Source organism: Bombina bombina, chromosome 1 (genome assembly GCF_027579735.1).
Source record: "Bombina bombina isolate aBomBom1 chromosome 1, aBomBom1.pri, whole genome shotgun sequence".
NCBI classification, from domain to species: Eukaryota; Metazoa; Chordata; class Amphibia; order Anura; family Bombinatoridae; genus Bombina; species Bombina bombina.
In genome coordinates, this window is record NC_069499.1 from 1573990167 (window position 1) to 1574006340 (window position 16174).

Genomic DNA, 16174 nt, shown 5'->3' on the forward strand with positions numbered 1-16174 from the left:
GGCAGCAGACACACTAATATAATCACAGGGCACACAGCTGGGCACTAGGGAGCAGGCACAGTAATATAATCACAGGGCACATAGCTGGGCACTGGGGAGCAGACACAGTAATATAATCACAGGGCACACAGCTGGGCACTGGGGAGCAGACACAGTAATATAATCACAGGGCACACAGCTGGGGCACTGGGGAGCAGACACAGTAATATAATCACAGGGCACAGAGCTGGGCACTGGGGAGCAGACACAGTAATATAATCACAGGGCACACAGCTGGGCACTGGGGAGCAGATACAGTAATATAATCACAGGACACAGAGCTGGGCACTGGGGAGCAGATACAGTAATATAATCACAGGGCACATAGCTGGGCACTGGGGAGAAAACACGGTAATATAATCACAGGGCACATAGCTGGGCACTGGGGAGCAGACACAATAATATAATCACAGGGCACACAGCTGGGCAGTGGGGAGCAGACATAGTAATATAATCACAGGGCACACAGCTGGGCACTGGGGAGCAGATACAGTAATATAATCACAGGGCACATAGCTGGGCACTGGGGAGAAAACACGGTAATATAATCACAGGGCACATAGCTGGGCACTGGGGAGCAGACACAGTAATATAATCACAGGGCACACAGCTGGGCAGTGGGGAGCAGACATAGTTATATAATCACAGGGCACACAGCTGGGGACTGGGGAGCAGGCACAGTAATATAATCACAGGGCACATAGCTGGGCACTAGGGAGCAGACACAGTAATATAATCACAGGGCACACAGCTGGGCAGTGGGGAGCAGACATAGTAATATAATCACAGGGCACACAGCTGGGGACTGGGGAGCAGGCACAGTAATATAATCACAGGGCACATAGCTGGGCACTAGGGAGCAGACACAGTAATATAATCACAGGGCACACAGCTGGGGACTGGGGAGCAGGCACAGTAATATAATCACAGGGCACATAGCTAGGCACTGGGGAGCAGACACAGAAATATAATCACAGGACACAGAGCTGGGGCACTGGGGAGCAGACACAGTAATATAATCACAGGGCACACAGCTGGGCACTGGGGAACAGACACAGTAATATAATCACAGGGCACATAGCTGGGCACTAGGGAGCAGGCACAGTAATATAATCACAGGGCACATAGCTGGGCAGTGGGGAGCAGACACAGTAATATAATCACAGGGCACACAGCTGGGCACTGGGGAGCAGACACAGTAATATAATCACAGGGCACACAGCTGGGGCACTGGGGAGCAGACACAGTAATATAATCACAGGGCACATAGCTGGGCACTGGGGAGCAGACACAGTAATATAATCACAGGGCACACAGCTGGGCACTGGGGAGCAGATACAGTAATATAATCACAGGACACAGAGCTGGGCACTGGGGAGCAGATACAGTAATATAATCACAGGGCACATAGCTGGGCACTGGGGAGAAAACACGGTAATATAATCACAGGGCACATAGCTGGGCACTGGGGAGCAGACACAGTAATATAATCACAGGGCACACAGCTGGGCACTGGGGAGCAGACACAGTAATATAATCACAGGGCACACAGCTGGGCACTGGGGAGCAGACACAGTAATATAATCACAGGGCACACAGCTGGGCACTGGGGAGCAGACACAGTAATATAATCACAGGGCACACAGCTGGGCACTGGGGAGCAGACACAGTAATACAATCACAGGGCACACAGCTGGGAACTGGGGAGCAGACACAGTAATATAATCACAGGACACAGAGCTGGGCACTGGGGAGCAGATACAGTAATATAATCACAGGGCACATAGCTGGGCACTGGGGAGCAGGCACAGTAATATAATCACAGGGCACACAGCTGGGCATTGGGGAGCAAACACAGTAATATAATCACAGGGCACACAGCTGGGCATTGGGGAGCAAACACAGTAATATAATCACAGGGCACATAGCTGGGCACTGGGGAGCAGGCACAGTAATATAATCACAGGGCACACAGCTGGGCACTGGGGAGCAGATACAGTAATATAATCACAGGGCACACAGCTGGGCATTGAGGAGCAAACACAGTAATATAATCACAGGGCACATAGCTGGGCACTGGGGAGCAGGCACAGTAATATAATCACAGGGCACACAGCTAGGCACTGGGGAGCAAATACAGTAATATAATCACAGGGCACATAGCTGGGCACTGGGGAGCAGACACAGTAATATAATCACAGGGCACACAGTTGGGGTACTGGGGATCAGACACAGTAATATAATCAAAGGGCACACAGCTGGGGCACTGGGGAGCAGACACAGTAATATAATCACAGGGCACATAGCTGGGCACTGGGGAGCAGATACAGTAATATAATCACAGGACACAGAGCTGGGCACTGGGGAGCAGACACAGTAATATAATCACAGGGCACACAGCTGGGGCACTGGGGAGCAGACACAGTAATATAATCACAGGGCACATAGCTGGGCACTGGGGAGCATATACAGTAATATAATCACAGGGCACACAGCTGGGGCACTGGGAAGCAGACACAGTAATATAATCACAGGGCACAAAGCTTGGCACTGGGGAGCAGACACAGTAATATAATCACAGGGCACACAGCTGGGCACTGGGGAGCAGACACAGTAATATAATCACAGGGCACACAGTAGGGGTACTGGGGATCAGACACAGTAATATAATCAACGGGCACACAGCTGGGGCACTGGGGAGCAGACACAGTAATAAAATCACAGGGCACACAGCTGGGGCACTGGGAAGCAGACACAGTAATAAAATCACAGGGCACACAGCTGGGCACTGGGGAGCAGACACAGTAATATAATCACAGGGCACATAGCTGGGCACTGGGGAGCAGACACAGTAATATAATCACAGGGCACATAGCTTGGCACTGGGAAGCAGACACAGTAATATAATCACATGACACACAGCTGGGCACTGGGGAGCAGGCACAGTAATATAATCACAGGGCACAGAGCTGGGCACTGGGGAGCAGACACAGTAATATAATCACAGGGCACACAGCTGGGCACTGGGGAGCAGGCACAGTAATATAATCACAGGGCACAGAGCTGGGCACTGGAGAGCAGACACAGTAATATAATCACAGGGCATATAGCTGGGCACTGGGGAGCAGACACAGTAATATAATCACAGGGCACACAGTTGGGGCACTGGGGAGAAGACACAGTAATATAATCACAGGGCACACAGCTAGGCACTGGGAAGCAGACACAGTAATATAATCACAGGGCACACAGCTGGGCACTGGGGAGCAGATACAGTAATATAATCACAGGGCACACAGCTGGGCACTGGGGAGCAAACACAGTAATATAATCACAGGGCACATAGCTGGGCACTGGGGAGCAGATACAGTAATATAATCGCAGGGCACACAGCTGGGGCACTGGGGAGCAGGCACAGTAATATAATCACAGGGCACATAGCTGGGCACTGGGGAGCAGGCACAGTAATATAATCACAGGGCAAACAGCTAGGCACAAGGGAGCAGACACAGTAATATAATCACAGGGCACACAGCTGGGCACTGGGGAGCAGATACAGTAATATAATCACAGAGCACACAGCTGGGCATTGGGGAGCAAACACAGTAAAATAATCACAGGGCACACAGCTAGGCACTGGGGAGAAAACACGGTAATATAATCACAGGGCACACAGCTGGGCGCTGGGGAGCAAACACAGTAATATAATCACAGGGCACATAGCTGGGCACTGGGGAGAAAACACGGTAATATAATCACAGGGCACATAGCTGGGCACTGGGGAGCAGACACAGTAATATAATTACAAGGCACACAGCTGGGCACTGGGGAGCAGACAAAGTAATATAATCACAGGGCACACAGCTGGGCACTGGGGAGCAGATACAGTAATATAATCACAGGGCACACAGCTGGGCACTGGACAGCAGATACAGTAATATAATCACAGGGCACATAGCTGGGCACTGGAGAGCAGACTCAGTAATATAATCACAGGGCACACAACTGGGCACTAGGGAGCAGACACAGTAATATAATCACAGGGCACACAGCTGGGCACTGGGGAGCAAACACAGTAATATAATCACAGGGCACACAGCTGGGCACTGGGGAGCAAACACAGTAATATAATCACAGGGCAAATAGCTGGGCAGTGAGGAGAAAACACGGTAATATAATCACAGGGCACATATCTGGGCACTGGGGATCAGACACGGTAATATAATCACAGGGCACACAGCTGGGCACTGGGGAGCAGACACAGTAATATAATCACAGGGCACACAGCTGGGCACTGGAGAGCAAACACAGTAATATAATCACAGGGCACATAGCTGGGCACTGGGAATCAGACACAGTAATATAATCACAGGGCACACAGTTGGAAGACTGAAGATTAGAGAGAGTAATAAAGCACAAGTCAAACATCTGGGGCACTGGGCAAGAGGCAGAGTAATAAAATCACAGGATACAGGGTAGGAGACTGGGCAGTAGGTAGTGGGCATAGTAATAAAATCACAGGGCACATGGCTAGGAGACTGAGCAGTAGGCAGTGGTTACACTAATATAATTACAGGGCACATGGCTAGGAGACTGAGCAGTAGGCAGTGGTTACACTAATATAATTACAGGGCACATGGCGGAGAGACTGGTCAGTAGGCAGTGGTTACACTAATATAATTACAGGGCACATGGCTAGGAGACTGTGCAGTAGGCAGTGGTTACACTAATATAATTACAGGGCACATGGCTAGGAGACTGAGCAGTAGGCAGTGGTTACACTAATATAATTACAGGGCACATGGCTAGGAGACTGAGCAGTAGGCAGTGGTTACACTAATATAATTACAGGGCACATGGCTAGGAGACTGGGCAGTAGGCAGTCTTTACACTAATATAATTACAGGGCACATGGCTAGGAGACTGGGCAGTAGGCAGTGGTTAAACTAATATAATTACAGGGCACATGGCTAGGAGACTGAGCAGTAGGCAGTGGTTACACTAATATAATTACAGGGCACATGGCTAGGAGACTGGGCAGTAGGCAGTCTTTACACTAATATAATTACAGGGCACATGGCTAGGAGACTGAGCAGTAGGCAGTGGTTACACTAATATAATTACAGGGCACATGGCTAGGAGACTGGGCAGTAGGCAGTGGTTACACTAATATAATTACAGGGCACATGGCTAGGAGACTGGGCAGTAGGCAGTGGTTACACTAATATAATACAGGGCACATGGCTAGGAGAATGGGCAGTAGGCAGTGGTTACACTAATATAATTACAGGACACATGGCTAGGAGACTGGGCAGTAGGCAGTGGTTACACTAATATAATTACAGGGCACATGGCTAGGAGAATGGGCAGTAGGCAGTGGTTACACTAATATAATTACAGGGCACACGGCTAGGAGACTGAGCAGTAGGCAGTGGTTACACTAATATAATTACAGGGCACATGGCTAGGAGACTGGGCAGTAGGCAGTGGTTACACTAATATAATTACAGTGCACATGGCTAGGAGACTGGGCAGTAAGCAGTGGTTACACTAATATAATACAGGGCACATGGCTAGGAGACTGGGCAGTAGGCAGTCGTTACACTAATATAATTACAGGGCACACGGCTAGGAGACAGGGCAGTAGGTAGTGGTTACACTAATATAATTACAGGGCACATGGCTAGGAGACTGGGCAGTAGGCAGTGGTTACACTAATATAATTACAGGGCACATGGCTAGGAGACTGGGCAGTAGGCAGTGGTTACACTAATATAATTACAGGGCACATGGCTAGGAGACTGGGCAGTAGGCAGTGGTTACACTAATATAATCACAGGGCACATGGCTAGGAGACTGGGCAGTAGGCAGTGGTTACACTAATATAATTACAGGGCACATGGCTAGGAGACTGGGCAGTAGGCAGTGGTTACACTAATATAATCACAGGGCACATGGCTAGGAGACTGAGCAGTAGGCAGTGGTTACACTAATATAATTACAGGGCACATGGCTAGGAGACTGGGCAGTAGGTAGTGGTTACAGTAATATAATTACAGGGCACATGGCTAGGAGACTGGGCAGTAGGCAGTGGTTACACTAATATAATTACAGGGCACATGGCTAGGAGACTGGGCAGTAGGCAGTGGTTACACTAATATAATTACAGGGCACATGGCTAGGAGACTGGGCAGTAGGCAGTGGCTACACTAATATAATTACAGGGCACATGGCTAGGAGACTGAGCAGTAGGCAGTGGTTACACTAATATAATTACAGGGCACATGGCTAGGAGACTGGGCAGTAGGCAGTGGTTACACTAATATAATTACAGGGCACATGGCTAGGAGACTGGGCAGTAGGCAGTGGTTACACTAATATAATTACAGGACACATGGCTAGGAGACTGGGCAGTAGGCAGTGGTTACACTAATATAATTACAGGGCACATGGCTAGGAGACTTGGCAGTAGGCAGTGGTTACACTAATATAATACAGGGCACATGGCTAGGAGACTGGGCAGTAGGCAGTGGTTACACTAATATAATACAGGGCACATGTCTAGGAGAATGGGCAGTAGGCAGTGGTTACACTAATATAATTACAGGGCACACGGCTAGGAGAATGGGCAGTAGGCAGTGGTTACAGTAATATAATTACAGGGCACACGGCTAGGAGACTGAGCAGTAGGCAGTGGTTACACTAATATAATTACAGGGCACATGGCTAGGAGACTGGGCAGTAGGCAGTGGTTACACTAATATAATTACAGGGCACATGGCTAGGAGACTGGGCAGTAGGCAGTGGTTACAGTAATATAATTACAGGGCACATGGCTAGGAGAATGGGCAGTAGGCAGTGGTTACACTAATATAATTACAGGGCACACGGCTAGGAGAATGGGCAGTAGGCAGTGGTTAAACTAATATAATTACAGGGCACATGGCTAGGAGACTGGGCAGTAGGCAGTGGTTACACTAATATAATTACAGGGCACATGGCTAGGAGACTGAGCAGTAGGCAGTGGTTACACTAATATAATTACAGGGCATATGGCTAGGAGACTGAGCAGTAGGCAGTGGTTACACTAATATAATTACAGGGCACATGGCTAGGAGACTGGGCAGTAGGCAGTGGTTACACTAATATAATTATAGGGCACATGGCTAGGAGACTGAGCAGTAGGCAGTGGTTACACTAATATAATTACAGGGCACATGGCTAGGAGACTGGGCAGTAGGCAGTGGTTACACTAATATAATTACAGGGCACATGGCTAGGAGACTGAGCAGTAGGCAGTGGTTACACTAATATAATTACAGGGCACGTGGCTAGGAGACTGAGCAGTAGGCAGTGGCTACACTAATATAATTACAGTGCACATGGCTAGGAGACTGGGCAGTAAGCAGTGGTTACACTAATATAATTACAGGGCACATGGCTAGGAGAATGGGCAGTAGGCAGTGGTTACACTAATATAATTACAGGGCACATGGCTAGGAGACTGGGCAGTAGGCAGTGGTTACACTAATATAATTACAGGGCACATGGCTAGGAGACTGAGCCGTAGGCAGTGGTTACACTAATATAATTACAGGGCACATGGCTAGGAGACTGAGCAGTAGGCAGTGGTTACACTAATATAATACAGGGCACATGGCTAGGAGACTGGGCAGTAGGCAGTGGTTACACTAATATAATTACAGGGCACATGGCTAGGAGACTGAGCAGTAGGCAGTTGTTACACTAATATAATTACAGGGCACATGGCTAGGAGACTGGGCAGTAGGCAGTGGTTACACTAATATAATTACAGGGCACATGGCTAGGAGACTGGGCAGTAGGCAGTGGTTACACTAATATAATACAGGGCACATGGCTAGGAGACTGGGCAGTAGGCAGTGGTTACACTAATATAATTACAGGGCACATGGCTAGGAGACTGAGCAGTAGGCAGTTGTTACACTAATATAATTACAGGGCACATGGCTAGGAGACTGGGCAGTAGGCAGTGGTTACACTAATATAATTACAGGGCACATGGCTAGGAGACTGGGCAGTAGGCAGTTGTTACACTAATATAATTACAGGGCACATGGCTAGGAGACTGGGCAGTAGGCAGTGGTTACACTAATATAATTACAGGGCACATGGCTAGGAGACTGGGCAGTAGGCAGTGGTTACACTAATATAATTACAGGGCACACGGCTAGGAGACTGGGCAGTAGGCAGTGGTTACACTAATATAATTACAGGGCACATGGCTAGGAGACTGGGCAGTAGGCAGTCGTTACACTAATATAATTACAGGGCACATGGCTAGAAGACTGGACAGTAGGCAGTGGTTACACTAATATAATTACAGGGCACATGGCTAGGGGACTGGGCAGTAGGCAATGGTTACACTAATATAATTACAGGGCACACGGCTAGGAGACTGGGCAGTAGGCAGTGGTTACACTAATATAATTACATGGCACATGGCTAGGAGACTGAGCAGTAGGCAGTGGTTACACTAATATAATTACAGGGCACATGGCTAGGAGACTGGGCAGTAGGCAGTGGTTACACTAATATAATTACAGGGCACATGGCTAGGAGACTGGGCAGTAGGCAGTCGTTACACTAATATAATTACAGGGCACATGGCTAGGAGACTGGGCAGTAGGCAGTCGTTACACTAATATAATTACAGGGCACATGGCTAGGAGACTGAGCAGTAGGCAGTCGTTACACTAATATAATTACAGGGCACATGGCTAGGAGACTGGGCAGTAGGCAGTCGTTACACTAATATAATTACAGGGCACATGGCTAGAAGACTGGGCAGTAGGCAATGGTTACACTAATATAATTACATGGCACATGGCTAGGAGACTGGGTAGTAGGCAGTGGTTACACTAATATAATTACAGGGCACATGGCTAGGAGACTGGGCAGTAGGCAGTGGTTACACTAATATAATCACAGGGCACATGGCTAGGAGACTGGGCAGTAGGCAGTGGTTACACTAATATAATTACAGGGCACATGGCTAGGAGACTGGGCAGTAGGCAGTGGTTACACTAATATAATTACAGGGCACATGGCTAGGAGACTGGGCAGTAGGCAGTGGTTACACTAATATAATCACAGGGCACATGGCTAGGAGACTGGGCAGTAGGCAGTGGTTACACTAATATAATTACAGGGCACATGGCTAGGAGACTGGGCAGTAGGCAGTGGTTACACTAATATAATTACAGGGCACATGGCTAGGAGACTGGGCAGTAGGCAGTGGTTACACTAATATAATTACAGGACACATGGCTAGGAGACTGGGCAGTAGGCAGTGGTTACACTAATATAATTACAGGGCACATGGCTAGGAGACTGGGCAGTAGGCAGTGGTTACACTAATATAATTACAGGGCACATGGCTAGGAGACTGGGCAGTAGGCAGTGGTTACACTAATATAATTACAGGGCACATGGCTAGGAGACTGGGCAGTAGGCAGTCGTTACACTAATATAATTACAGGGCACATGGCTAGGAGACTGGGCAGTAGGCAGTGGTTACACTAATATAATTACAGGGCACATGGCTAGGAGACTGGGCAGTAGGCAGTGGTTACACTAATATAATTACAGGGCACATGGCTAGGAGACTGAGCAGTAGGCAGTGGTTACACTAATATAATTACAGGGCACATGGCTAGGAGACTGGGCAGTAGGCAGTGGTTACACTAATATAATTACAGGGCACATGGCTAGGAGACTGGGCAGTAGGCAGTCGTTACACTAATATAATTACAGGGCACATGGCTAGGAGACTGGGCAGTAGGCAGTGGTTACACTAATATAATTACAGGGCACATGGCTAGGAGACTAAGCAGTAGGCAGTGGTTACACTAATATAATTACAGGGCACATGGCTAGGAGACTGGGCAGTAGGCAGTCGTTACACTAATATAATTACAGGGCACATGGCTAGGAGACTGGGCAGTAGGCAGTGGTTACACTAATATAATCACAGGGCACACGGCTAGGAGACTGGGCAGTAGGCAGTCGTTACACTAATATAATTACAGGGCACACGGCTAGGAGACTGGGCAGTAGGCAGTGGTTACACTAATATAATTACAGGGCACATGGCTAGGAGACTGGGCAGTAGGCAGTCGTTACACTAATATAATTACAGGGCACATGGCTAGGAGACTGAGCAGTAGGCAGTGGTTACACTAATATAATTACATGGCACATGGCTAGGAGACTGGGCAGTAGGCAGTGGTTACACTAATATAATCACAGGGCACATGGCTAGGAGACTGGGCAGTAGGCAGTGGTTACACTAATATAATTACAGGGCACATGGCTAGGAGAGAATATTTGAGTTATCTTACCTTTGAATTTTCCTAAGGCTGCATGGACAGACAAACAGAGAATATTAGTGTAGATATAAACTACAATAAAGTGGCTGGGCCGGCACTTGTAATCTGTGTCCACTGCAGCTCACAGCAATGAAATAAACCAGTGATGGCGAACCTTGGCACTCCAGATGTTTTAGAACTACATTTCCCATGATGTTGAACTGTGCTACAGAGTGCTTAAGCATCATGGGAAATGTAGTTCTGAAACATCAGGAGTGCCAAGGTTTGCCATCACTTAAATAAACCATGGTGGTAATGGTATTGCTTCACTTGCTGTTGTTTATCAGTGATGGCTACAGTGCCAGATGATGAGGTGTATGAGATCTTGTGTGCTAGGACGGCTCCTGGAAATATGGGGATATGGGTTTGTTAATATTGGATATTGTCCCTTTTCTTTCTGTTATGCCATCTTATCTCTTTGTCTAATGTATAACAAATAGCTGCAAAGCTTGTAGACCGTTCCATAGCATTCAGATTCTAAAACTCTTGAAAAAGTTTTCCTTCAAAACCTAAATCCACAGACGTTTCTGTCTTTTGAACATTACATGTGAAGTGCAGAACCCCAGACGGACCAATGATCAGCTGGTTATAACCAACAAACCGATCAGTCAACCAAACTGGAACTACAGCCGTTTTCTTTTCTATATATAAAGAATTACCCTTGTATTAAAGGGACAGTCAACACCAACATTGTTATTGTTTAAAAAGATAGATAATGCCTTTACTACCCATTCCCCAGCTTTGCACAACCATCTTATACTTTATAGCATTGAAACCACTAAATTTATGCCTGTTTCTAAATCACTACATACAGCCTCTTATCACATGCTTTTTAATTAGCTTTTCACAACAAGAGACTGCTAGTTCATGTGGGCCATATAGATAACATTGTGCTCTCTCCTGTGGGTTGTCCAGGGCACAGTACTTATTGGCTAAAATGCAAGTCAATAGATAATAAATAGCCATGTGATTAGGGGGGCAGAGGCTTAGATACAAGGTAATCACAGAGGTAAAAAGTACATTAATATAACTGTGTTGGTGATGCAAAACTGGGGAATGGGAAATTAAGGGATTATCTATCTTTTTAAACAATAACATTTTTGGAGTTGACTGTCCCTTTAAATACATCATGTCTCTCAGAATAATCTGGTTACCTCTGGCTACTTCTCCCCAGTGAGAGCAGTCACTTAACCATAAAGCAAATCAAGGTGCCTTAGTTTATTACAGGATTAAAGAACTGTGGGAGAAAGCAAGAATCTGTAGATCGTAAGCTCTTGGGAGTAGGACCCAGGGCCGGATTTACATCTCAGGTGCCTGTAGGCACAAAAACCTGAAGCGCCCCCCCCACCCCCCCACCCCCCCTAGAAAAAAGTGGAAAAAATGAGGACTTTTTTTTATTATTATTTAGGACAACTAAAAATAAATATTAGATGTAAAATTACATTTTCCCTTTTATGGAGATACACAAATACACACACCAATTGCAATATTTGTTGTAATGGAAGCTACACCAAAAATCAATATTCACTTGACTCAAATGGCCATACAATTTCTATTATGTATAACAAAAACAAATCATGTTAAACTTTTAATGCAAAATATTCTAAAGAAAACCCTATTTAAAGGGACATCAAATGTGACAGTTTGCTGGGCATTTTATTATTGCACTAGTGCTTGCAGAGAAGTGTGTTAGCCTCTTGCAAAAGAGTTAAACACATAGTCAATGTCAGTTCTGAGACAGCAATACACATCTGTGCAGACCCAGATGGGCTCATAGGACATGTTTATTGACAAGCCATTAGTGTATTGCTTTTCTGGAGATGACTTTGACTATGTGCTTAACATTTTGTTGGAGTCAAACACAGTTTTGTGTAAACAATAGCAATATTAAAACTAGCAGCATGCAAGCTCATCACCATCAACAACCTTTGCAGCCAGTGGAAGAAAATATAAAATGTAGGGAAAAAAATCTTGTAAACTCTGATATTTTTGGTACAAACACACACAGATGTTACATTTATTTTGTTCTGAAATATAAATATCATATGATGTTGCTCTCAAAGGAAAACATGGAATGTTGTAGATTATATGTAATCCAGGGGTCAACAAATGTGTTTAAAATTAGAATTTAGAAATTCAATGGGAGGGGTTTAGTTTTAATCTTTGCCCCTCTCTCCTTCATGGCTCTCTCAACTGCTGTAACATATTCCCAATGAAACACTCGACTTTGTAGGCACCTGGCAGCACAATTCTTACTAAAATAAATGCCCTCATAAAAAAAAAAAAAAAAAAAAAAAAAAAATTTTTTTTTTTTTTTTTTTTTTATTATTGACAGGCAGGCGCCCCTCACTGCAAGGCGCCTGTAGGCACATGCCTACTGTGCCTAATGGGAAATCCGGCCCTGGTAGGACCTTACACTTGCATTTTGTTTTATCTATTTTATCTATATGTATTTCTTAATTACCACAAATGAGTGGCTGTACTTATGTACACTACCAGTGATTGAGAATTAGTCAGCACTTTATAAATAAATGATAATAAAGTAAAACAGTTACAAATGGGCAAGACCAATCTATATTTGTTTGGTAATACATTTCAATTCCAAAGGGAACATCAACCCTTATACATTGTTACGTACTATGGAATACTAAGCATAAAATAATATTATCAGCAAATCCCTTCCCTCCTACACCAAAGGTAGCATTAAATGTGAGCTTCCCCATAAGGTAAGATAAAATGTATACCCATCCTTCTTGTAAAACTCCAGCATCATGTTGTCTGTAGCTACACTGAGCGGTCTCCTGGCCTGATCGTGCTGCTTGCGCTCCGAGCTGTCCATGTCTGGAGAGGGCATGGAGCTGTAGTTGGCATTGTGGTTGGTGTGCACAGGGCTGCCGTAATTGCCGGTCACGTTAAACTCAATGTCTGTTACAACAGGGAGAAGACAAGTCAGATATTGGGAACAATAAAGATTCCACATGAGCAAGATAAATGGTCTGCATTACATGTTGTGCGCTATTGATAAAGCAGGGTGCGCTAGCAGTATCACTGGACTTATTGTACAATAGAGAATGTTACATATTACAAGTTGTGCGCTATTGATAAAGCAGGGTGCACTAGCAGTATCACTGGACTTATTGTACAATAGAGAATGTTACATATTACAAGTTGTGCGCTATTGATAAAGCACGGTGCGCTAGCAGTATCGCTGGACTTATTGTGCAATAGAGAATGTTACATATTACAAGTTGTGCGCTATTGATAAAGCAGGGTGCGCTAGCAGTATCGCTGGGCTTATTGTACAATAGAGAATGTTACATATTACAAGTTGTGCACTATTGATAAAGCACGGTGCGCTAGCAGTATCGCTGGACTTATTGTGCAATAGAGAATGTTACATATTACAAGTTGTGCGCTATTGATAAAGCAGGGTGCGCTAGCAGTATCACTGGACTTATTGTACAATAGAGAATGTTACATATTACAGGTTGTGCGCTATTGATAAAGCAGGGTGCACTAGCAGTATCGCTGGACTTATCGTGCAATAGAGAATGTTACATATTACAGGTTGTGCGCTATTGATAAAGCAGGGTGCGCTAGCAGTATCGCTGGACTTATCGTGCAATAGAGAATGTTACATATTACAAGTTGTGCGCTATTGATAAAGCAGGGTGTGCGCTAGCACTATCGCTTGGCTTATTGTGCAATAGAGAATGTTACATATTACAAGTTGTGTGCTATTGATAAAGCAGGGTGTGCTAGCAGTATCGCTGGGCTTATTGTGCAATAGAGAATGTTACATATTACACGTTGTGCGCTATTGACAAAGCAGGGTGCGCCAGCAGTATCGCTGGACTTATTGTGCAATAGAGAATGTTACATATTACAAGTTGCGCGCTATTGATAAAGCAGGGTGCGCTAGCAGTATCACTGGACTTATTGTGCAATAGAGAATGTTACATATTACAAGTTGTGCACTATTGATAAAGCAGGGTGCGCTAGCAGTATCACTTGATTTATTGTGCAATAGAGAATGTTACATATTACAAGTTGTGCGCTATTGATAAAGCAGGGTGTGCACTAGCAGTATCGCTGGACTTATCGTGCAATAGAGAATGTTACATATTACAAGTTGTGCGCTATTGATAAAGTAGGGTGGGCGCTAGCAGTATCGCTGGACTTATCGTGCAATAGAGAATGTTACATATTACAAGTTGTGCGCTATTGATAAAGCAGGGTGCGCTAGCAGTATCGCTGGACTTATCGTGCAATAGAGAATGTTACATATTACAAGTTGTGCGTTATTGATAAAGCAGGGTGCGCTAGCAGTATCGCTGGACTTATCGTGCAATAGAGAATGTTACATATTACAAGTTGTGCGCTATTGATAAAGCAGGGTGTGCTAGCAGTATTGCTGGACTTATCGTGCAATAGAGAATGTTACATATTACAAGTTGTGCGCTATTGATAAAGCAGGGTGCGCTAGCAGTATCGCTGGACTTATCGTGCAATAGAGAATGTTACATATTACAAGTTGTGCGCTATTGATAAAGCAGGGTGCGCTAGCAGTATCGCTGGACTTATCGTGCAATAGAGAATGTTACATATTACAAGCTGTGCGCTATTGATAAAGCACGGTGCGCTCTCAGTATCGCTGGACTTATTGTGCAATAGAGAATGTTACATATTACAAGTTGTGCGCTATTGATAAAGCAGGGTGCGCTAGCAGTATCGCTGGACTTATCGTGCAATAGAGAATGTTACATATTACAAGTTGTGCGCTATTGATAAAGCAGGGTGCGCTAGCAGTATCGCTGGACTTATTGTGCAATAGAGAATGTTACATATTACAAGTCGTGCGCTATTGATAAAGCACGGTGCGCTAGCAGTATCGCTGGACTTATTGTGCAATAGAGAATGTTACATATTACAAGTTGTGCGCTATTGATAAAGCAGGGTGTGCTAGCAGTATTGCTGGACTTATTGTGCAATAGAGAATGTTACATATTACAAGTTGTGCGCTATTGATAAAGCACGGTGCGCTAGCAGTATCACTGGACTTATTGTGCAATAGAGAATTTTACATATTACAAGTTGTGCGCTATTGATAAAGCAGGGTGCGCTAGCAGTATCGCTGGACTTATTGTGCAATAGAGAATGTTACAGATTACAAGTTGTGCGCTATTGATAAAGCACGGTGCGCTAGCAGTATCACTTGATTTATTGTGCAATAGAGAATGTTACATATTACAAGTTGTGCGCTATTGATAAAGCAGGGTGTGCGCTAGCAGTATTGCTGGACTTATCGTGCAATAGAGAATGTTACATATTACAAGTTGTGCGCTATTGATAAAGCAGGGTGTGCGCTAGCAGTATCGCTGGACTTATCGTGCAATAGAGAATGTTACATATTACAAGTTGTGCGCTATTGATAAAGCAGGGTGCGCTAGCAGTATCGCTGGACTTATCGTGCAATAGAGAATGTTACATATTACAAGTTGTGCGCTATTGATAAAGCAGGGTGTGCGCTAGCAGTATCGCTGGACTTATTGTGCAATAGAGAATGTTACATATTACAAGTTGTGCGCTACTGATAAAGCAGGGTGTGCTAGCAGTATCGCTGGACTTATTGTGCAATAGAGAATGTTACATATTACAAGTTGTGCGCTATTGATAAAGCAGGGTGTGCGCTAGCAGTATCGCTGGACTTATCGTACAATAGAGAA

General features: G+C 45.2%; 1 protein-coding gene across 1 annotated transcript in view; it reads right to left on the reverse strand.

Annotated features, from left to right (window-relative positions):
- ARHGAP44 (Rho GTPase activating protein 44) overlaps positions 1-16174 on the reverse strand; it is a 271202-nt gene that overhangs the window by 94048 nt on the left and 160980 nt on the right. The window contains exon 11 of the mRNA XM_053710111.1: positions 13193-13373. Coding sequence (XP_053566086.1) covers positions 13193-13373 — 181 coding nt within the window. The remainder of the gene's footprint in view (positions 1-13192; positions 13374-16174) is intronic.